This window comes from Plectropomus leopardus, chromosome 11 (genome assembly GCF_026936395.1).
Source record: "Plectropomus leopardus strain MGB_pleo_1.0 chromosome 11, ASM2693639v1, whole genome shotgun sequence".
NCBI lineage: Eukaryota > Metazoa > Chordata > Actinopteri > Perciformes > Serranidae > Plectropomus > Plectropomus leopardus.
The window spans coordinates 27,846,141-27,868,437 of record NC_142186.1 but is presented as its reverse complement, the minus strand read 5'-3'; the positions used below and the strand labels follow the sequence as shown (position 1 = coordinate 27,868,437).

At 41.2% G+C, this 22,297-nt stretch overlaps 3 protein-coding genes and 1 long non-coding RNA gene across 9 annotated transcripts; 1 reads left to right on the top strand and 3 right to left on the bottom strand.

Annotated features, from left to right (window-relative positions):
* Positions 1 to 211: 211 nt before the first annotated feature.
* LOC121945557 (protein S100-A13-like) lies at positions 212 to 4,436 on the bottom strand. The gene is made up of 4 exons (XM_042489793.2): positions 4,422 to 4,436; positions 4,238 to 4,302; positions 3,913 to 4,069; positions 212 to 842 (listed from the first exon to the last, which is right to left on the bottom strand). The coding sequence occupies exons 3-4, from the start codon at positions 4,039 to 4,041 to the stop codon at positions 708 to 710; spliced, it is 264 nt and encodes an 87-aa protein (XP_042345727.2). The 5' UTR covers positions 4,042 to 4,069; positions 4,238 to 4,302; positions 4,422 to 4,436; the 3' UTR covers positions 212 to 707.
* On the top strand, positions 3,958 to 7,321 carry LOC148188293 (uncharacterized). The gene is made up of 3 exons (XR_015777958.1): positions 3,958 to 4,088; positions 6,598 to 6,705; positions 6,855 to 7,321. It is a non-coding gene; the product is annotated as an uncharacterized LOC148188293 (long non-coding RNA).
* Positions 6,982 to 20,133, bottom strand: pbxip1b (pre-B-cell leukemia homeobox interacting protein 1b). Of its 6 annotated transcripts, none has more exons than XM_088084502.1 (12): positions 19,995 to 20,133; positions 17,221 to 17,297; positions 16,741 to 16,816; positions 15,952 to 16,019; positions 13,642 to 14,059; positions 13,425 to 13,499; positions 12,455 to 12,700; positions 12,255 to 12,278; positions 10,695 to 10,747; positions 10,240 to 10,353; positions 9,852 to 10,086; positions 6,982 to 9,674 (listed from the first exon to the last, which is right to left on the bottom strand). In XM_088084502.1, the coding sequence occupies exons 2-12, from the start codon at positions 17,269 to 17,271 to the stop codon at positions 8,182 to 8,184; spliced, it is 2,853 nt and encodes a 950-aa protein (XP_087940628.1). In that variant the 5' UTR covers positions 17,272 to 17,297; positions 19,995 to 20,133; the 3' UTR covers positions 6,982 to 8,181. The 6 variants fall into 6 exon arrangements, with proteins under 6 accessions (XP_087940628.1, XP_087940631.1, XP_087940632.1 ...); XM_088084505.1 differs by having other exon boundaries at positions 6,982 to 9,677; positions 9,996 to 10,086; XM_088084506.1 differs by having other exon boundaries at positions 9,996 to 10,086.
* Positions 20,134 to 20,547: 414 nt separating this feature from the next.
* Positions 20,548 to 22,185, bottom strand: lenep (lens epithelial protein). Its single transcript, XM_088084507.1, has 2 exons — positions 21,619 to 22,185; positions 20,548 to 20,718 (listed from the first exon to the last, which is right to left on the bottom strand). The coding sequence occupies exon 1, from the start codon at positions 21,950 to 21,952 to the stop codon at positions 21,758 to 21,760; it is 195 nt and encodes a 64-aa protein (XP_087940633.1). The 5' UTR covers positions 21,953 to 22,185; the 3' UTR covers positions 20,548 to 20,718; positions 21,619 to 21,757.
* Positions 22,186 to 22,297: the final 112 nt, after the last annotated feature.

Below are 22,297 nucleotides of genomic sequence, written 5' to 3'. Positions count from 1 at the left end.
TCGACATTCATTTGCATTTTTTTTTTGTAGAAACATGTAGAAACAAGCGCGCGCTCAAAAGTGCGCGCGTGTTCAAAGCTTTCCAAACAGACAGATGTACTCAAGCCACACCCTGAAACTTTACTCACTTGTGCAAAGAATGGAAAGATAGTGTTCAGAAGAAAGGACACCTTAAACTGTCAGATGAACGCCTGAGCTGCAAGAAACACACTTTTAAAAAGATATTATTTGCATTTTATTTTGAGCTTTTAACATCAAATAATGCTCTGCCAACGCTCCAGCCCTGTCTGTCTGAGAGGGAGATAACAAATATCACAAGATGCTATTTCCAACACACACACACACACACACACACAGAGAGAGAGAGAGAGAGAGAGAGTTTTCACACAGTGCATTCCCATTCTTCAACTCCCTCCTAGACCTGTATGCACAAGCAGCTTTATGTGAGTGTGTGTGTGTGTGTGTTGGGAAACAGCAAGGTCTGGTTTTAATAGTGCTGTTCAGTAGTATTCTCTGACAGAATCTGTGCCAGTTTGGCAGTTGCAGGTGGGAAGAATTGCAGACGACTGGCAAAAACACAGGATTGTGCAGCTGAATTAGACTTTAGGGTGTTTTCCACTTGGCTGTGGTCCCATTTTCTCAAACTGTATGGCACTCAGACAAGTCAGTGACAGACATGAAGCTGTAACAGAGCATCTGAGGACTCTCTATTGGCTGAACCCTCCATGCTTGCTCGCAAGATGCCCAATCAGCTGCCAGAACTCCAGGAAGTTGAGCTCTCCATCATTGTTCTTGTCCAATGAGCTCATTAGCTGGTCAATGGCAGTGTGGTCAGTGGCATTCTGCGGGAAAACAGGAAATATCAAATATAAAAACAATAGGGAGACCGAGTGTGGAGCAATTGTGATATTCTCTGTTGTGTGTGTGTGGGGCGATGAGACTGAGGCAAGCTGACCCCACTGGCACGTACGCCAGCTAAAAAATTAATGCAACGTCAGCAGAGGTGGTTTGGCAGGAGGAGCTGTGGCTCTGTCACCATCTAGTGGCCAATAAGGTTATTTCAGCTGTGCAACCAAAGAGAAACATGGAATTTTCCACACTTGGAAAAGGCAGTATTTTTTTGTCGGGCCTCAGGAACTACTCTGCCATTGTGCTCGGGTTAAACGTGACAACACAACCATAAAGATACGAGTCTCTGAAGGGTGGCAACTCTTCCTTTACGACAAACTTATTGTTTTTGTGGAACGCAGAGAAACATTAAGAGTTGCATCCTGTCCTAACATGAGATTTAACTGCATGAGATCTCAGGAAGAAGTTTAGAGAGCTAAATATTCGGAATATTCTTATGCAAGGTTTCGTTTGACTCAGAGGCACAGTGAGACCACATGCATTAAAAACTGCCCACGTAAAAGAACAGAAGTGGCCTTTCGAACACAAGTATGACTAACAGTTAATTATATGGGTACAGCAAAAAGAGCCAATTTGCCATCCAGATGATTTCAATATGAATCAGCCCTTATGAGGCAGATTTTCTTTGCCTGGCAAACAAAGAGGTTCTCGGAGAATAGAGAGCTCCGAACTTATCCCTCACTCATCACTGTATGCTTTATTACAGGGCTGGGTGACCATCTTTGACCTTTATAGGCTCAGTCACTGGGTTTTTTTTTTTATTTTAAAGTTATAATGGGTAAATTCCAGTCATACCTTTGCACTTTGATTGAAAAAAACGTAGTTAAAGTCTGAGATCTCACAACGTAGTCTTGTTGTCTGTTTCCTGTACAGACTGAACTCAGAAACAAACCTTTTAAGTACTCTGCTCCCCTCACTTGGCCTTCAGTAAGATTTCAAACTAAGAGAATTGGTCTTTCTGCCTGATTTTAGCTCTCATAGGTACAAGGGTGAGTGAATCGTTGGTGGTACTTGTCACTATAGATAGATTTTCCGGCATGTTAATGTATATCTTCTTGTAATCACGATCTGCCATTTTCTTCTTGAGGTCATGTTTTTTTGTGTTTAATTCTCTTCATCAGTCATGTTAAGTCTTCTTTGTTATATTTTGTTACTCACATCTCTCATTCCAGATCACTTCACTTCCTGCACTTGTGTTTTCTTGCCAGTTTTAATTGTGTGCCCCGCCCTGATTAATTTCACCTGCCGCTCACTAGTTCTGCAGTGTACTCACCTGTTCTCACCTCCCCAATTGATTGTGTCTCAATAATGTAAAATGGAAAGTGAAAACAACAGGCCTAATCACAGAATTTAGTCTCTATTAAGACATATGTCTTGTGGCTATTTTGTGTAATGAACACCTCTGTTATCACATTCTGATAGTTGTTCTATTCATCTGCTTACTTTTTTTCATGGTGGTAATTATGGTACTAAATCTATTTGATATTAACAGGGGAGATCATCAGCATCAGCATTTCATTAACTTACTGCCATTCAGTATTTAGAGAGTATTCGTCCTCACTTTCTTTGTCTTTCCACTATTTTCTCCTCTGCTGAAGAAACTTTTAGGCCTCTTAAATGTCCTCCTCCCTACTCCTGACAGTTTTGTCTTGTGAATAACGCATCTCCTCCTGCCAAGACTTTCCTTGGAATGTCGTCACGAGGAGCAACTCTTTGTTCTGAGAAGTTTTGTGAATACGGCCCCTGATTGTCCTGTATTTTACTGTAGGTGACCCTTAAAACAGGCAGAACTTCATCAAAATCTACAGATAAGGCTGCTGATATTCTGAGGTTTTTGTTGTTGTCAATGAATCCCATGAAAAGACAAAGTGTTGTCCTGTCTCTAAATACTTTACCAGTGTCCCCGGGTTTTCTGTGACTCTGAGCCATTAGCTCTAAAGATAAAGATCTTCAGGCCTGAATACATACTTTTACTCCTAAAAACAGGCGTCACAAGCTATTCTATTAAACTGCTTGGCACTGCAGGCTTTAGCATTTTTATTAAAAAAGGAATAAAAAGGTGCACTTTGGGAGTATTTTCAGGGGCTTTGAATCCCATTTGGTGCACTGGTGCATATTTATGGCAGCAGGATGTTGTTTGTGGCATCAAATGTTTATGGTAATGAAGGACCATGTCATAATCTGCAACATGTGGCTTACCGATGTGTATTTGGACAACAATGGAGCTATACAGCACAAAGGAAGAAGCTGTATCAGGTTTTGGACTTAAAAAAGGTTTGGTATTTACATGGATTTTGTTGACTGAAGAAAGAATCTAAAACATATATTGTATCATTCTTCAAGTGAAAATAAACAAATTAAATAAAAATGCAACTCGACCAGAGTAACAGGCAACATTCCTGCAGCGCAAACCAGCACATATATGGTACAATTTGGAGCAATCAATAAATGATAAATAATGATAAATAATAATAATACTAATAATAATAATGAATAATAATAATCATGATAATTAATAATAAGAAGAATAATGATAATAGTAAATTGGCTAATTATTTCAGTGCAAAACTGAATGGGTACAGGGGCCCAAAGTGTCATCCCCCAACAATGACCACAAAGAGATGCAAAATAACTCCTAAACTGCACACAGAGACATAAAACGATCAATAGATACAAACTACCCTTTAAGACACAAAATGACTACAAAGACACACAAAACAACCACAAATAGACACAAAATTACCTTAACAAGATTTAAAAAAAACAAACAAAAAACAAATAGTTGTAAACCAACCACAAGTCTGTGTTTTGCCCCTGTCTAGGTGCGATGTTTGGGCCCTTTGCATGTCTGTGCCCAGGGGCCCATTGTCTCAGAATCGCACCACGGATGCAACAGATGCTGGAGTGAAAACCCTCCACTTACTGCGTTGTATTACAGCAATAAATAAACATTAACAACGACACTACAGTAGTGTTGTTGTTTGTTGAACCTTTGAGCCTTACCTTGACAAGGTTAGGAAGCTCTGATGTGACCAGTTTGTGGAACTCATCCCTGTTCAGAGTGTCAGAGGAACCGTCGCTGCCAGCATACGCCTTGAACTGGGACACCAGCACACCAACAGCAGACTCCATTACAAATCAAGAGACGGATGGGGAGAATCTTCAGGCCAATATGTAAGGTGAGGTAAAAAATAGAAATGCTGTTGGTCATATAAATAATGAATTTCCTAATTATAGTGAATTAATAGTACAGATTAAGTTAAAGACAGAATAGAGGAAAAGCAATTTACAAGAATTTAATCTGGAAACATAAATCAGAGAGACTCACCAAGTCAGGTGCAGATGAATTGTGAGGACACGTAGTCCTCCTGGTCTTTTTGTAGCCGACCTCTCCTGTTAAACAAGATAAATCATTCACTAATTTCTCTCTATTTATTTACAGCTTGTGTTTTCTGAACACTGTTCTTTGCAACCGGTAAAAATGTAAACCATGCTTCCCAAACACCGCTGACCTTTTTCCATGACGTGATTGCATTTTCAGATGCAATCTCAGCGTGTAACTCCTCTCTGGCAGGATATGGGCTGCTGGATGAATCACCTCGTTCAGGAAACCACAGACTAACAGTTGGAGTTAGTACGGTTTAAACATATTACAAACAGTTTAATGTTTTGCTCAGTTCATGCCAATGCATGGACAATAGTCTCCCATTTTTCCTTTGCTGAGTGCGAGCGCGCGAAAAGCTGCAGAGAGCAAAAAGAAAGCAGTAAATCAGATATAATTACACCGTCTGTGTTGCAAAAACTTTTGAGAATGAGGCACTTGGGTTTCACCTCGGAAAAGTCGTATCATTTAAGCCGAAGCTCTGACAGGATGTGCACAATTGGCGTATTAGGGAGGCAGTTAGTGCTGACAAGCACAATAACTTCATCATCCAAATATCCCCGCACCTAGTTTTCTTGTCTCAGCTGCATGGCATGACACACACACACACACACACACACACACACACACACACACACACACACACACACACACACACACACACACACACACACACACACACACACCTTTATCCCCATACACCTGAAACAGCAGTCTTCAGTTCTTTTGCTTCCATTCCCCCGGCCATCGTTGAGAGAGGAGTTTGCAGCTACTAAGACAAAATAAATGACTTACAGAGCGGAGAAATCACATACAGTGGTATAAAAGCATCAGGGTTTTCTGTGGGGCAATGCTGCTACTTGTCTTATGATTAATGTATTTGTGTCTAAGGATTTGTTGATCTATTTTTCAAAACATGATCCATACTTCTTGAATTCCTTCACTGCCGGCTGCAGCCACTCATCCAGCCTTCACAGTAGATGCATGCTTTAAATGTTTGATGCACATTAATAAAAAAAACATGTGGGAAAAACTCAAGAGGTCCTTAAAGTCATTTGCGTATACAAGGTTGATTTACAGTGTCTGCTTTCACAGACTTTATGAGTTAGTTATTCACTACAGAAGAGGGTGTGTTGGGGAAGCAGCTGAAGACGTTGCTTTTCCACAGAGGTGGCAGTATATGTTGTGTTTCTGTTTGTGTGTGACATTACTACTGAAGCTACAGTAGAATAGTTTCACAATATTAGGAGAAGGAATGGCACCTTACTTTGTTGTGAGGGGCTAATTATCAACATTTTTCACATGCAGAGAACTGCACGTATTATTCTTAGATCTTACACCTGACCAGCCACAATATTAAAGCTACTGACAGGGATCATTGTGTTACACTGCAATTTTTAGATAGGAAAGGTTGGGTCCTGGCATTCATGTGGATGCCACTCGACACACACCACCCACCCAAACATTGTTACAGACCAAGTTACAGCCCCTCATGGCAACAGCAGCTCCTGAATGCATGCCAAGCTGCAACAACTGCTCATTAATGACCCAAGAAATGTGACAAAGAGCTCAAGGCCTTAACGTGGCCTCTAAATTCCTCAGCTCTCTTGAGCGAGGATCTGCGGGACATGCCAGTTCCCTACCTAACAATCAACAGGACTCAAACAATCCACCACCAACGCCCTGGTACAAGACACCAAAGGAAACCCTCCACGGCTCCCGTGTCCACGGCTCAACAGGTCAGAACTAAACCCAATCCCCAGAGGTCGCAGAGTTGATCAGACTTGGCTCTGGAGTTGCTGTATATTCACTGGATGCTCGATTGGATTGGGATTGGAGGAATTTGGAGGCCAGTCTGACGCCTTGAGCTTTTATGTCACATTCAACAGGCCATTTTTGAAGATTTTCAAGTGTTGTATTGTGAAGCTTTATCATGCTGGAAGGAACAGGTAGTGTCATTGCAATGAGGAGGGGTACTTGGTCTGCACCTATGCTTGGGTGGGTGGAATCCACATAAATTTCGGGACCCAACGTTTCCCAGCAGAACACTGAATTCATACAAGATGATCAATGTTATTCACTTCACCTGTCTGTGAGATTCTTATTGTGAATGATCTGTGTAGTAATGCATTTATACTCTGGAGTTTGTTGTCAAAAGTTTCAACATTTAACCAGGCCTGTACTCCAGTTTCTAGTGTAAAACGGGCACAATGATTGACCGACAAAACACTGAGTGACTGAGCGACGTGAAGTCATTGTAGTCAATCTCACCCCTTTTTCTTCCTCTTTTCCTCTGCCATCATCAGCCAAGTTGTTGCTCCACCCATCCAGACACAGAGAGAACAAAAGGAAGGAACATCAGAAAAAGTATCCCAGAAGAGGAGTCAACATCACTTTGGCAAAGGCAATCCAAGGTAATACATCGCTCGTGCTGTACTGATCTGTCTGCAAATACATCCTGGTACAGATTCCACTGACGTTTAACAAAAGTTGGTTGGGCAACTGTTCAAACAACCATGAACTTATTATCAATAAAACCAAATGCTCACCTTCTTTCTTGCAGCATCATCAGGACGTGTAAATCTTCAGATGAAGACCTGAAATCACAGTCCGGTAATATGAGAAGATGCAGGTGAAATTCTTTGAGGAAAACATTTTAAAAGTGAGTCCAAAAAAAGACAGAAAAACTATTTCATCACAGGGATGCACCAAATTTATTATTCTGCTCTTGTGACAGTAACAGGGCCAAATATGAACACCCTAACATACAAAGCTCTCTAAGCTGCCACAAAACCCACGCAGTACGCACTTCTTCATCAACACCGTCCGAAAACTAATCTATGTGGCTTCATACCCTTAAATCTGCAACTTTTAATAAGTTAGCCAGGAAAACATGTTTTTTTTTTTAACTACCTGCCACAACCTCAGTGCCATGACAAATCTAATCCATAAAAACAAATGTTACACTCATGACCAAACAAAAAAAAGGACATTTTAGTGCACAATGTGAGTTCTGTACCTGAAAAGAAACATACATGCTCAACATGTTTATATATTATGCGCCAACCAATTATATTTGTATCTATATTACGCCAACCTTAATAAAATAAGTTAATTATGAGTCTGCATTTCAGCATACTTCTTAAAACACATTCAATGCAATATGTACAAACAATCAAAACAAAAAAAAATCATAGCTAATTTTACACAAAATATCCACTAAACCATTTTCAGAATTTCACTCCACCCTTTTTAAGACCTAATGATTTAAAGGTTGTCTGACGTTAAGAGCGAGCTTAAAGCAATTAATACATAAAGATGGCATACCGTACAGTGTAAGATCAGTGAAAATAGTAGACTTCATCAGTGCAGAGTGCAGTTTGCAGAGGAAGAGAGGCAGTGTCTGGATAAGACTTTTCAGTATCTATTCCTGCATGAGAGTCAAAGCAGAGTAGCATCCAACTCAATCTAATAGATTTAATCTCCTTCATGCAAAAGGGAGAAAGAAGCAGCATGTGCGGAAATGACTTTCACACCAGTAGATTGCAGTAAGCTGCAGCTGCTCTGCCACAAATAAAAAAAGATGTGGGCTTTTTCAATGGATTTAACATGAACACTAGATGCTCTCTTGACTATTAAAAACATGTGTGTGTGCATGTGCAGATAAAATACATAAACAATCCAAAACAGTGAAATGAAATTACGAGTTGAACTTCTTGGACAACAGATGTAAGGGGTAAAATAAGATCCTCTAAAAGGAGTGACAGGATGATAAATGTATTCTTGTAAGCATTTGTGGTCCAATATGAAATGTTCCCTTTGAATAACCTCTCATCCGTCATCACCGCTCTTAAGCTGCTTTTGACAGATCCATCAATTCTGTCACATCATCAGCCACGTCCTCGTCCGCTCTCCTTCCTCCACTCTCCTTTGGATCTCTCCACTTTCTCTTCTGCTGCTGGCGCTGCAAACTTTTTCATGACTTCTTTTTCAAACTCTTCCATTTCTTCCTCTAAAGCGCTGTCCTCTTCCTCTTCCTCCTCCCCGTTGTCGTCTACTTCCACCATGTCTTCTAAAATATCTCCCACGTCCTCCACAAACTCCAGAAAGCTCGTCTGGTCGTGGACGAACACTTCATTCTTGAAGAATTCGGCAGCTAGCTTTTTGAGCTCCTCTCTTTTGGAGTCATCCACTCCGGCCTCCTGTGCCTTGGCGAGGTAAGTCTGGAGGATGGCCTCAAACTCGGGGAAGGGGACAGGGAGCAGCCCCTCGGCATGGGCGCAGGCCTCCAGTGAGTCACACTGCTGTTGTGGTTTGGGGTTTTGCCGGAGGCGGTCTCTCTGCTGGGCCCAGTACTCGGGCTGATCCAGGGAGGGTCGGCTGTGTGTGTGAGGCGGCTTCCCGTCACCCCACAGGCGCTCCTCCTTGCGGCCGTTAAATCTGTGCTCATCTTTGTGTTTCGGGGAGCTCGATCTTTCATTTTTCCAATCTGCGTGGTGGTTTTTGTCTTTCTCTCCTCCTCTGTTCCACTTTTCTTTCTTTTCCCACTGTTTACTCTCATCTTTTTTCTTCCACTCTTTATCATCTCTACCATTTTTACTCCTCCGCTCGTACTCGTTCCACTGTTTCCTCTCATTCTTTCCCTTCCTTTCTTTTCCATGATTTTTGCTCTCCTCCCACTGTTTTCTCTCACCCTTTCCTTTCCATTCTTTACCATGATCTTTGCCGTTTTTATTCTTCCAGTCACCATCTTTCTTCCACTCTTTCCTCTCCCAATTCTCTTTGCTACTTTCCTTAAAGCCATCTTTCCCTTTCTTCCATTCATCCTTGCCTTTGTGCTTCTCTCCGTGATCTTTTCCTACCTTCCAGTCGTTCTTCTCCTCCTTCCCCCTCCATTGTTTACCCTCATTCACTTTCTCATGCTTTGCTTTTTTCCAGTCCTTCTCCTGCTTTCTTACTTTTCTCTCATTCTTTTCTATCCACTCTTTCTTACTTTCCCTATCCTTCCACGGCTTCCCTTCATCACCTCTGCTACCCTTTTCTTTCTTCCACTCTTTCTCCTTCCATTGCTTACTCTCATCACTGTACTTCTTTTGCTTACCTTCCTTATCAAACTTTCCTTGCTCATGCTTTCCCTTTTTCCATTCTGTTTTACCGCCATCTTTCCACTCCTTTCTCCCTCCTTCCTTCCTTTCAAATTTATCTCTCTCTTTCCATTCCGTCTTCTCGCTAATTTTCTCCTTCTTCACATCTTTCTTCCTCTCCCTCTGGTCACCCTTTGTCTTCTTCGGCTGTCTCTCTGTGGATCCGGCTGTGCCGTGGGTGCTGTCCTCTGGCTGGCCACCGGAGGGCGGTGCAGAGGGCTTTACCGGTGCTTCACTGGCTGCGAAAGAAAACACAAGAAGTCAGTAAAAACATGAGAAGCAAGCATTCAAGTGAGAATAACAGAAAAGGAGCAAAAGGAAGAAACACACTGCACCCTCCCTGGCTGTCTCATATCTATCATCTGTCTACCCTCCTCCACGCCCCCTCCCTACCTCCTCCCTGTGTCCCTTTGTACCTGAGGAGAGTTTTAATTCAGTCACAGTGGATCTCAGTGTTTCTAGTTCTTTCTGTAGGGCCGGGACAGACTCCAGCTCTCTCTTCATCCTCTCGTTCTCTTTCTGAAGGACAGGGAGAGATGCCATTTCTTTCTTCAACCTACTGTTTTCCTCCTCCACCTCCTCCCACCGCAGACGCTCCTTTGCTCCCTCTGCTGCCTGTCCCTTGGCTACTTTTAGCTCTTCTTTTTGTGCCTGTTTGAGAGAAAAAAAAGAACAGGAAAAGAGGGTCCTGTGAGAATATTACAAACTCAGTGACACGTTTATGCACAGACACACATTTATGTAAATATGTATACCTCACGCACACACTCAGAGGAGAGATAAGGAGACAGAATGGAGTCACACCTGAAGTTGGGCTTGTAGCACATAAATCTGCTCGTTCCCTTCGGCTAACTTATTTAGAAGCTCTGTATTGTCAGCATCTACCGGCGGTGGAGGAACCTCTGGATTAAGCCACTCCTGTCAACAAATTGCACACACAGAACAGCACAATGGCAAATTTAGATGACTTCTCAAAATTACTATTGTGAGACACAGTAGAGGAGAAGAGAGAGAACAGCACATGTTGATGAGACAGGAAAGGACAAAAGTCCAGAGTAGCACAGTTGGTAGACAATAGCAGTAATGGTGCCAGTGTTGTGGGTGGTCTCCCGCTGGGCATCATACTAAAAATTCATGCGGTGGTACTCATCATGCTGTAAACTCGGTACACAAATGGTATTTATAATGAATAATATTTAGAGAGAACACAGACTGAAGAGAAGGACAAAAACGAAGCGAAAAATTGACGTCAGACTGACCTGTTTTCCTGGTACCTCTGCATCTTTCAGCTCCACTGTACCATAGTCGCTCTCTGCAAATGTATTATGCAAAGCTTAATGTTCATGTGAATAAATACACTGTCAAAGAACACAAGTAAAAGCTTTTCATATTATGGAATAAATGCCACCTACCCAAACAACCATTAAGGTTTTTATCATAAAATGCGCACTCCCGAGCAGATAAAAGCCATTTATACTCTGTATATCTAAAATAAAAGTTTATGGACAGTGAATGTATTGATGGTTGAAAGCCTTTTATCTACAATTTTGCAACTTATCAGTTTAAAACCTTTTTTTCTATGTTCTTTCACAGTTTTTACAGAGACTGTGCTAGGAGCTATTTGGAGGTTTAACTGGAAAAGGTTTGGGTGGTCAAGCTCAAAATTACTGGTTTACATTGTGGTGATGTGGCACAATGTTCATTCAACAACAGCAAATAAGCCTCATTGCAAAAGTGCATAAATCATTCTCTTTCTCGCTCGCACAAATTTAGAAGCGTGCAGGGTTTTTAAAACTCACTTTGAAAAGAATAGTTCACCTGCAATATGACCATTTGTATATCACTTACTCACTACATGGAACACAGAATCTATGAAAAAACGTTGTTTTTCTCACATGTCTCCACAGTGAATGGAGAATCTAAAACAGGCAAACTTCTTCATGAATCGATGTAAATGGGGACTGCATTTAACAACAGCAAAACTGTATCAAAAGATCTGTTTACAGGGCGCGTAGTAGCTCATTTGGTGGAGTGGGCGCCATGTACAGAGGCTGCGTTCTCGCTGCTGTGGCTGCTGGTTCAATTCCTGCCTCGGCCGTTTGCTGCAGGTCATTGTCTCTCTCTCCCCATTTCACACTTAAGCTATCCTATTAAATAAAGGCAAAAAGCCCCAAAAAATAATCTTAAAAAAAAATATGTGTTTACAACTCTGTACATACTCACAACTTGTACAGTGTAATTCAAGTCTCATTTATCCAGTTGTGTGCTCAGTGCTTCCCAGACATATACTGTTTTGCTAAATTGGTGCAATAAAAAAACACTTTGGCTTACAAGTGGCATGCCTGGGCACGTGCGCGTGTATGAGCTCAGCCTGAGCATAATTCGAAAACATGTGCGTGCCCAGGCATGCTTTAAATCATAATGTTTTTACAAAGATTCATGTGTTTACGAGTTAACGACAGGATAAATGACACTTGGATTATACTGCACAAGTTGCTGTGAGTTTGTAAATGTCTATCACTCTATATCAATGTTTTGATATAGATTTCCTGTTGTTAAACACTGTGCCCGTTTTTAAAGTGGTTGCCTCTTTTGGATTCTCCGTCCTCTGCAGAGGCATGCAAGATTAAGTTTTCTTTATGAATTCAAGGTTACATGCAGTGAGTAGCTGATAGACAAATGGCCATTTTGTGGGTGAGGTATTCCTTTAAAAAAGGCATCAGACGCATAAAAGTTTTTTTTGCATGCATAGTCACACATACAAAACACATGCTGTGGGCAGGAAAGCACTCATTCACTCACACACACACATAACATACCCTCATCCAGGTCCATGAAGACACCTGCAGGTATAATACACCTCAGTCTCAGAGCACCCTTTGTCTACTTTACTGCTTCTAACATCATTTTCTTCTAACTCGCTGCACTTTAACATCTTAAAATTCATCTAAAATTCATTAACACAGGAAGAGGCAAATGGTATGTTTACCACTTCATACGGCCATATGGGGATGCCTACCTGAAAAAAAGATGGTGCCAAGGCCTACCAGGATGACGGCACCCAGGATGCACTTGTTCACAGAGAAGCCACTCTCTTCCTCCCGCTGTGGCAGCTGAAACTCTTCCTCTCCTTCCTCTTCCTCTTCTGTCCTTCCGATCCGCTCCAGAACTGCCAAGAGAGACCTCCGTCTCCTCACCTCTGGCTCTGCCTCCTCTCCCGTCTTCTCAGTTGTCTCCTCAACCTCCTGTGAATCCACAGGGGAGTCTGGAGCAGTGGAGGGGAAGAGTGTGAAAAGCTGCTGTCACAGTATATATTGACTTTTACTTTGAAATATACAGTTTTAATCCTTTAATGGGTTCCCCCAAAGCATATATGCTAAAACAGCTGATTATTTAATGAGTAGCTATAAACTGGACAATTTTTTCTGGCATATTTATTACTGTAAAGCTGTTGCACATTATTTGGCACAAATTTGCTCTTGCACTTACAAAGTAGATGTTAGATAGCACAGCAGCTCCGGCACTGTAAATGGTCTGATGCTGCAGTATACTCCTCGTGGGAGATAAGATGGCACGCTGGTTAATTTGCTCTGTTGCCATTCCTTATTTTCTTTTTAACTGCATAGATAAGGCTTAAATCTTGAATAAATCGTCTGGAAAGTGATTCAAGTGACTCATTTTGGAACTTCTGGCACCAAAGTTTCCAAAGTATTTACATAACAATTTTTTTCGTAAAAAGAGCAGTGGCACTATAGAGAACTCTGATACTGAGCTAGTTGTTAAACAAAAGGTGTGTGAAGAAAAAAAAAAGCACAACAAAGCAAAAGAAGACTCATTTTTTAATGCTGTAGCGAGAAAAAGAACTGCGGACCAAAAACACCACACTGCAAAAAAACTTTAGAGGCCCGGTCCCTCTGAAGCCAATTTACTCCTGCAGGGTGTCATGCAACTAAAAGTTTGGCTGTCACATCATGCTCCCTGCCTCGTACCAACCACAGCCTCTCCAGACAACCTCCTGGCCCAGATACTGAACAATTCCATAACCAGCTGGTCCACCAAGTACACTTTAAACACAAATACACACTGTTAAGTCTCCCAAAACAAAGGCAATACCAAGTGGAGATCTAACGTCACACACATAATAAAAACTGCTGCTGAGATTGTTATAATGGTAATGTAATAATGACTGGACGTAAGTTTCCATACCTGCCTGTTTACCTAAGTCAGTCGTCCTCAGATCTGACTCGTCCTCTTCCTGTTGGTGCTCCTCCCCGTTTAGCGGATGCAGTAGCCCGTCCTTTGGGAGCCTCTCTTCCTCCTGTGTAAACTCAACCCCTCCCAGAGTCTCTGTGCTCAGCGTTGAGGCTGGCGGCTCATCAGAGGAGGGGGTTACATGGGTGTAGGAGTCAGAAAATGACTCCGGGTCATGGCTGGACTGTGCCGGGCCCTCAGGTAGGCCCTCTGACTGGCTGAGGAGTGCATCACTGTGTGGGACGGAGCTGCCGGAGACTTCCAAAGAGGTGGGCACAGCGGCGTCGGGGGTGTCAGCGGGCACAGAGGTGTGCTGCTCTGCGCTCGTGTCTTCACCCAGCTCTGCTGTTTTTTCTTCGGGTCTTTCTTCTTCCTGGGTTAAAGAATTAGGTCATTGAAATTAGGATTTGACTGATATTGGATTACCAGGACAGATACTGACACTGATAATCAGTAGTGAATGAGACCGATAACCGATATTTGGAATTGATATGCATTTACAATCAAAATGAAAATATTTCTGTCAAAATTAAGAATTTGGAAGATGACAAATTCCAACACAAATCTTTGTTTAGATGCCTCTAGCAAATGTTTAATAAAAACTGAAACTTTCAACATCATATGCAGCAAGTTCCCAGTGACGTTTTTTTTTTAATAAAGTTAAGTGAAAATAAATAAATGAATAAAAATAGCTCCCTGACTTTTTATAAAGTAAAAGTTCCTCCATGCTGACACTTTCTTTACATGTATTGCAGACTGCCTTCCCAGGTGTTGATTCAGTGTAATACGCACACTTTTTTATTAATTGATTTTATCAGCGATCATTGAAATAAAACGCAGATACAGATAATCAGCAAAATGCCAAATAACGGCCCCAATAATCAGCCAGGCCAATAATCTGTAGACCCCTCGACAAAATTCCTGAAGGTTTTACATTTGTGGTTTAAAATCAAGAAATGCACCTAAATGTTGACATTTTGGGCTGTGTGAGATGAGAAGTTCTATGGAAACAGAGGGAAGGGAACTACCAGCATCCCAACATCTTAAATAATTAGCATTTTATATTTCTTTATTTTGTTTAATCTGGAGAAGACATGATGTGTAAAGACATTAGTTTTTGTAAAACAAGTGTTTGCCGTTTTACAAGGGGTTATGTGTTGGACTATTTCCTGGCTAGGACCAGTTGCCAGGCATCCAGCAGAGACTCCAGGACGTGAACGGTCGCAGCCAAGAAATAGTCCACAATAGTCCAAGGAGGTATTGTTACTTTCTAGCTGAGCCAGGCTAACTGTTTCTGGTCTTTAAGCTAACTGGCTGTAGCCTTATATCTCACAGACAGACATTGGTTTTTATATTCTCATCTAACTCTCTGCCAAAATGTCCATCAGTGTATTTTCCAAAATTCCTATTAATTAAAATATATAAAAAGGTAAGTGATATGTTTGCGACTTCATGCATTTTGTGTACCTACCTTTAATAAAGCCCTTGCTAAAAAAAATTAAGAATGTACATTTGAGAAAATTTCTTTAAATGGAAATGAAAAAATATTTCATAACTCTATTGAAGGGGCTTTATGTGAAATTCAGAACATGAGTTGTCGGTACACAGTTCTAAACATGGACGTGTGTTAGCTCCATTAACAGTGCTAAACAATGGCAACAGGGCTGACAGAGCTAACGGTGTTAACCACGGGGGAACCAGAAGTTGAGCAAAAGGCTTCTGCGCCACCACCGTCCCAATATCAGCAGTAAACTGACCCATCAGCAAAGTGCAAAGCAACAGCAATGATCTAGCCTGTGGGATACATACATGCACTAACATGCACGTTCTACTGGATCAGTTTACGACAACAAACCACAAAGAAGCTCAGTTTACAACACACACAGACAGCGTGACTTCTTTCTCTGCACAGGACACCATAACTACACTATGTCTTTACACAGCAGAAAGTTGTTTGCTGAGAAATCACTGTTCTGAACAACTGATACAGAACCTTGGAGAAGCTGTAGCCTGGTAACAGCTGACATGAGTCATCCTCAAGGTAAAAATACTTGGATAATACTGTGGCTAGACACCCACTGGCCAATCAGAACCAAGCATCCCTTGTGGCTATGGTGTAAACAGTTTAAAGGCAGTTCAACCAAAGCATGGTATAATTACAAAAAGCACAGCAGAATGCCTACATTTGCAAATCCTAATTACATATTCAGCTATGCTGTGTAACAAAAAGTACATTATGGAAAACAATGTGTATTTTTGTCTTACCAGGTGGGCCTCCACAGGGAGCCCCTCTGCAGACTCTGCACCATTTGCAGGCTGGTTCTCCCCAGAATCTGGCTCATCAAACCCAGAAACAAGAGGCAAGAAGACTTTAAGAACAATAGTTTAACACAGCATTTCCCAAACCTCTCCTTGAGTACCATTTGTCCTGCATGTTTGCTGCAGCACAGCTGAATTAACTGATCAGTCTGTCAGGAAGTAGCTTCAGGAGTGATACTCGAGGAGAGGTTTGGGGAACGCCTTTTTTTGACAAAGTTCAAATGTTAAGGCAAACAGACAGCAAACAGTAAGTAGGTACAAAATAAGAACTTGAACATAATAATAGTGTTAGAAATACATTTTGCAAGAGTAGTGACTAAGGTCCAAATGACCAAACTTCAAGTCACCTGCATAGGTGGGGAAAGGTCTTGACATGTATCCAATAAAACAAATTTCCAGAATACTGGCTCTCGTTCCCATTTATTGCAGAATAATAGAACGTAAATTATTTGCTGTGAAGAGTACATAAAAATGAAAATAAATCCAGCTTGTTTAATGTCTTCACGCTTGCGATAATGGTTACAGTAAGAACCGTGTGTTCCCACCACCTATGTCACATCACTTCCTGTTTACCGGTGACCTATATCACCTGCCCATACCACCTGACTAATTAACCAAAATAATCAAATAAATAAACATGTAAACAAAATCATTTACACAAATAATTGCATGATTGGCTCCTACAGTAAGTGCCATAAGTAATCTCACAATCTTCAAATGTATTGTGACAAACACCTGCTGCAGATGTGGAGCTTTCTTCATGGTGCTCTGTCCGCTCTGCCAAAGGCCTCAGGGTTTCAGCGACAGTCTCCTAGAACAAAACAACATACAGTCAAAGGACATTAACACACAGACATTATTACCGTTTAGATATTACTGCTGGAACCTGAAGTCTTTTACTGTCTTCTGTCTGAGCACCAGTAGTGACGGACTGTCACTCTGTTAAACAACAGCTCCTGCCAAAATGCCACTGAAAAAGCCAGTGGGTGTGTTTGTTTAAGTCTAGACATCATGCCAGTTAACTTCTCTGCAAAACAGTTAAAACCATAAAAAAAGAAAAGAAACAGAGACAGTCTTATTACAGAAACCTACTTCATATCCAGGTGACCCAAAAGAAAATCAATTGGGACAAAGAGTTTTCTTTTTTTAAAAATAATGCCTTTTCAACGAGGTCATGCACAGCGACTTCCTATGCTCTTTACAGAGTGGTGATACCTCAGGAGTGAGGATGGTCCAGCTGTTGTTAGCACTGCTGCCACCAGACATGGCCCCCTAGAGGCTTTGCCTGTCTCCTGCAACATAAGAGAAACATACAAAACAGATGACATGATTATTAGTAGTTTATTGTAAAGAAGTCACATTAGAATTATAATCTCATCCCTCAATCTGATTTTTTTAAATGCCTTCAATATTTAGCACCGAATATTTTATGCAAATTTATCGGCAGGCAAAATAGTGGTAGGAACATTGGGCACAGCAAGCAGCAATTGTAAAATCAAACGTTGTAAGATGTCCTCGGGGAAGTCAGCCTTTTCCACAAAAGGCTCTTACATGTGGAACACACTTCCAACCAAAATAAAATTAACACAAGATATTAAGATTTTTACCAAAAGTGTTAAAGGTTGGCTGAAGGAAAATCAGAGATGTCCGCATTTTTAACTATTTTAGATTGTTTTTTAGTTGAGTGTTGTAACTGTACATAATATTGATATTTGTGCGTTTGTACTGTAACTCTGTGTTGTAATTCTATGTAATCTTGATGTAAATATTAACCTTTATGTCTTTTTTAACCATTACTGTTATTGTATGGACATTATTGTATGTAACCTTGATTTTCTCTTATTTCTTTTTCTTTAAAAATAGCCTAACAGGAGTTGGAAACAAGCAGTAGCTATAATGTCTATTGTTTATTGGCTTGTTTCTAACAGGTGGAAGTTGTACTATGTTAATTCACATCGTAACAATCAAATAAACTATATAAAAAAATAAATGTAAATGTTGTGTATATCTTCACTCTGCATCAAAGCTGGCTGTGTGATTTTTCAACAAGGTAATTCCTAAATTATATAGATTAAATAGAATTTTGTTTTATTAACAATGCACTTGTCACTGAAACGACAGCTACCTAAGTGAGCAGGTGTATTGTTCAACAGCCTGTCGCAAGTCAGCAATTAGGTAGACAGGCTGAGTACTGCAGCCGAAAGAAATTTACATTTTCTGTTTACCCAAGCACAGGATTTGAATACATGCCTCTGCTATTCAGCCTCACCCATTCTGCCAATAAAGGAGCTACTGTAACACATCGCTCTGTGTGTGTGTGTGTGTACATGTGTGTAATGTGTGCAGGAAGTCCAGCTCCCAGGGGCCATTCAGTTCTTCATTAGTAGTTTGTGTGTGTTGTGGGGCTTTTGGTCACCCTGGCTTTTGACTAGCTGAGACATGTTTTGGCACGGGACGCTGGTAACTAAGGCCGGCACCATTCTGGAGATACGGACAGCAGAATGGGTTTCCCATTTCAAAGCCACTGGTTTGTTCATCTCTGTAAATCACCCAATTTCAACTGCATAGCAAATATTCATATTCATTTTTGCACATTGGTTGGGAATTATAGAGTTTACAAGAAGATAAATGTATGGTTCAACCGTTTTCCTGAATCTCTGCAGCAGTGACCAATTTCCAGGCTGAGATCACTCAAGCGGAAACACAGACTGACATTTCAATTTCACCTCCTGGTCAGATACAAGTGTCAGGCATTACAGCTGTATAAAGCCCTTCCTCTCAAACAGCAGAGGAGGACATGGCGAAGATGCATATTTATCAGGAGTAGTCTGGCTTTCTTCAGCAAATGCAGAAAGAGCTAACCACTTATATTAACACCACATTGTCTGGGTAATGACACACTTCACTCCCCAAATTCAATTCTCTCCCAGCTCCGCAATTTAGGTCTCCTAATCGAGTGCCTCCCAAGAGGAGTCTACTGAATCTAGCCTAGGGCCCTAGGAGCATTGTGGGGCATATAGTGGAATGGCTTAAATAGATACCAGCTAAATATAGCCACCATGAGATTGACTAGAGACAGAAGAGGGAGCATGCAGAAGATGGCCATGGGGAACACAACAGAGGCAAAAATTTATTCTAAGGACAGTTTTAAAAGGATTACTTTAACAGCATCACAAAGCCGATGGCTTTTAACAGAGAAAAAATAAAAATCCAATTCCTAGTGTGTACTTTCTCTCTGATTTTTATGAGAAATATCTAATATAACCTGCAAAGCTCTAGCTTAGGGAGGTTGAGTTACATCATATCCTCATAGCAGTCATATAAATAAAAGATACTTGACACCCTGCTTGATCTCAGTTTATTAATATCTTTTTATGCAAACAATAAGCCTTTCCCTAGTTTAGTTTATGTGCCACATAAAACTGCAATAGGCCATATTATGTCTTCAAAAAACAGCCAAATGTATGATTAAAGCTGTACGCCTCGTCTTATTATCTTGGTCTCAGCGTGGAAAAATTACCAAAAAAGGTCAAGAGAATAAACTACAGGACAGGCCACTTGAGCAGCAATGTTAGGCTGTCAGTAAACGCACCATAACCAGCATGTTCACACACAGCATCATCAACAAAACAACACATCGTCAAATTAGCACTTAGCTTAGTTAGTCAGACTCAGAGGAGGACGCCTGTGACAGGAAATGTCATATGTAGATGGGCTCACTGATAAATAAAATAAAATAAAAATCGAGTTTAATTTTGAAAACACCTTTTTTAACGTGTTGAATGTCACTGCGAGTAAAGTAAAAGAGCCAAATGTCAACATTAGACGGTAAACACAAAACTTTCAATCGTTACAACAGTCACACGAGCAACCAGGAAAAAGTGACTTAAACGACGTTGGCGGCGCTTTGGAAGAAAAAAACAACAGAAAAGACGCTGTTACGTTGCAGTAAAAATATTAAGTTCAATGCAAATTTAGGTCAGCCTTACCGTGGTCCGTCGCTTTACTTTAGACCCCCACAGTCTGTCACAGAAACAGCAGACACTTCTCAGTCTCACCATCCAACTTGCGAACTTAGAAAGTGCCTCCTGAACTTGCATGATCCACACGCCTCTCGTCCAATCACAGCCGGCGTCCGCTCTAGTCCCGCCCCTCTCCATGCAGCTCGACCAATAGGAATGCGGCGTCACTGTTCTTCGCTGGGAAAGGTTCCAAGTTGATTGACAAACGCAGGTGATGTGAAACATGCATCTTACATATGATAACACCAGCAGTCCTCAGCGTGATAGTCCACAGGCTTGGGCTGACTCCAGGTTGATATTTTGGTCACGATATCCTCATTTCCCATATAAACAGCTTGTAAAATGTATCCTGTTTATGTTCAATACACAAATCACACATTTGACCTCTGTAAACACTGCAAACTTGAAAGTCTCATTACAGTCACATAAAAGCTAAATCAAATAGTTTATATGATTAAAAAATAGCTCAATTATAAGATTAACCACAACAAAATGAACAAACATGCAGACATAAAGGAAATTCTTTTTCTACTCATGAGTTCCTTTATTCAGTGCACACCAGTTTGTGTTGTACAGTGAACATCAGGGGTGCCATTCCTCAGCTGAAGGCAGGAAAACCCAGCGGACCTTTGTAGTTTCTGGAAATGTTCAAGTGTATTTCATGGAACCCAAGAAGAGCATCCTACAGACACTGAAAAACAGAGATACAAATATTTTGAACATATAAAATAATTTTAAAATTCAGGACATCTCATTGAAATTGCTGCTTTGTAAGATTAAAGAGGAGCAGTGTGTATGATTTTGCGGGATTTAGTAGCATCTAGAGGCGAGGATTGAAGATTACAACCAGATGAACTTTCTCCCTGTTAGAATTCTTTCAGTGTTCAGGAGGTTTTTACCGGAAGCTAAATTATCTGCAGAGGTCTCCTCCTCTCCAAAGCAAACGCAACAGGTGACTGAAATGGGTACAAATGCTAAATAAAGCAGTTTCAAGTTACAAATCAGTGTTTCTATTATGGTATTTGGCACATAGGAGACAGGCAGCTAGCCCAGCACCTGCTGATGTGTGCGCCCATGTAACACGATCCAGATGTTCAGGAAGTTTTAACCAGGAGCCACAGACCCCGTGATTTTCACCAGTAAAATGAGGCTTTATAAAGCAGTTTCATGTAAAAAAAAAAAATAAATAAAATTTTAAAAATCAGTATTTTTTCTACACATTTGTTGCAGAAAGGCTGCCAAACTACACTGGCAGACGCAAAACACAAAAACACACTACAGCCGCTGTTTGGTTCGTCTTTTCTAGGCTACTGTAGAAACATGGTGATGCAACATGGTGGACTCTGTGGATGAAGACCCGCTTCTTATGCAGATATAAATGGCTCAATCTATGGTAATGTAAACTCAACAGTTCTTATTTTCAGGTGATTATACACTTAAGAAAACATACGTATTATATTATATTCCATTTCTGCCAATATATCTAAATCATACACACTGGACCTTTAAACAATACAAAATCGCATTAGAAAGAGTACGCTAAGTGCTCAAGTGGTAGTTTGTTATCATATGAGACAAGACTAATACTTGCCAAAGCTTTGCCAGCACCGCTGATCAAACACTCCATTCCTGATGAAATAATAGCTGGTTGAAATTATGCTTTTGGAGCCAACGGAGAAAAATGGGGAAATCAATGTTTGACCACTTGATCTTCTCTCTCCTTCAGTCTGTCAGTCCAGGATCTCTTTGATGCACCAGCAGCAGAGGAGGAAATACAGGCACTCTTTGACGGACTGGATGAAACTGTAGGCGAAGTTTCCTCCCAGGAAGTTTTTGCCTCTTCCCAAACCCATGGCCATGTCCCGAAGGTGCTGTCCCAGAGAGGAAGAGGGCATGGCCTGGGGAAGAGGACGCTGGGGATGCATGGCTCCGGAAGAGGGAAAAAAAACGAAGGCAGAGGCAGCAAGGAGGGCAGTCGATGAGAGGAAATAAGAGGTGAGGTCTGACAAATTGGATCAGACTGGGCCGCTGTAACAGCTGAGGTCTGCTCGGTATTCCCGGCACAGATAGCTCCTCTACTTATAACCTCCTATACGAACTGCAGGCCATTCACATCCTGCTTTTTCTCGACTGTTCCCTGCTTTCAAACATCCGCTGATTGATTAAAGGCCTTGTTTACCTTTGCTGTGCACTGTTCCCCTCTGTTGTATAGCACCCCACACACAGGCTCTCCCTAGGCTCTAATAATCCCTGAATCAGCCCCATGCTGT

What these genes read in the sequence shown, in the direction of transcription:
- LOC121945557 (XM_042489793.2), bottom strand. Translation starts at nt 4,041, where the DNA reads ATGGAGTCTGCTGTTGGTGTGCTGGTGTCCCAGTTCAAGGCGTATGCT. An exon ending in AGCTTCCTAACCTTGTCAAG is followed by an intron (nt 843 to 3,912) that starts GTAAGGCTCAAA and finishes GTTTTCCCGCAG; the next exon opens with AATGCCACTGACCACACTGC.
- lenep (XM_088084507.1), bottom strand. Translation starts at nt 21,952, where the DNA reads ATGCATCCCCAGCGTCCTCTTCCCCAGGCCATGCCCTCTTCCTCTCTG.
- pbxip1b (XM_088084502.1), bottom strand. Translation starts at nt 17,271, where the DNA reads ATGTCTGGTGGCAGCAGTGCTAACAACAGCTGGACCATCCTCACTCCT. An exon ending in GGACCATCCTCACTCCTGAG is followed by an intron (nt 16,817 to 17,220) that starts GTATCACCACTC and finishes GTTTTGTTCTAG; the next exon opens with GAGACTGTCGCTGAAACCCT. An exon ending in TCCCTGTGGAGGCCCACCTG is followed by an intron (nt 14,060 to 15,951) that starts GTAAGACAAAAA and finishes TCTTTAACCCAG; the next exon opens with GAAGAAGAAAGACCCGAAGA.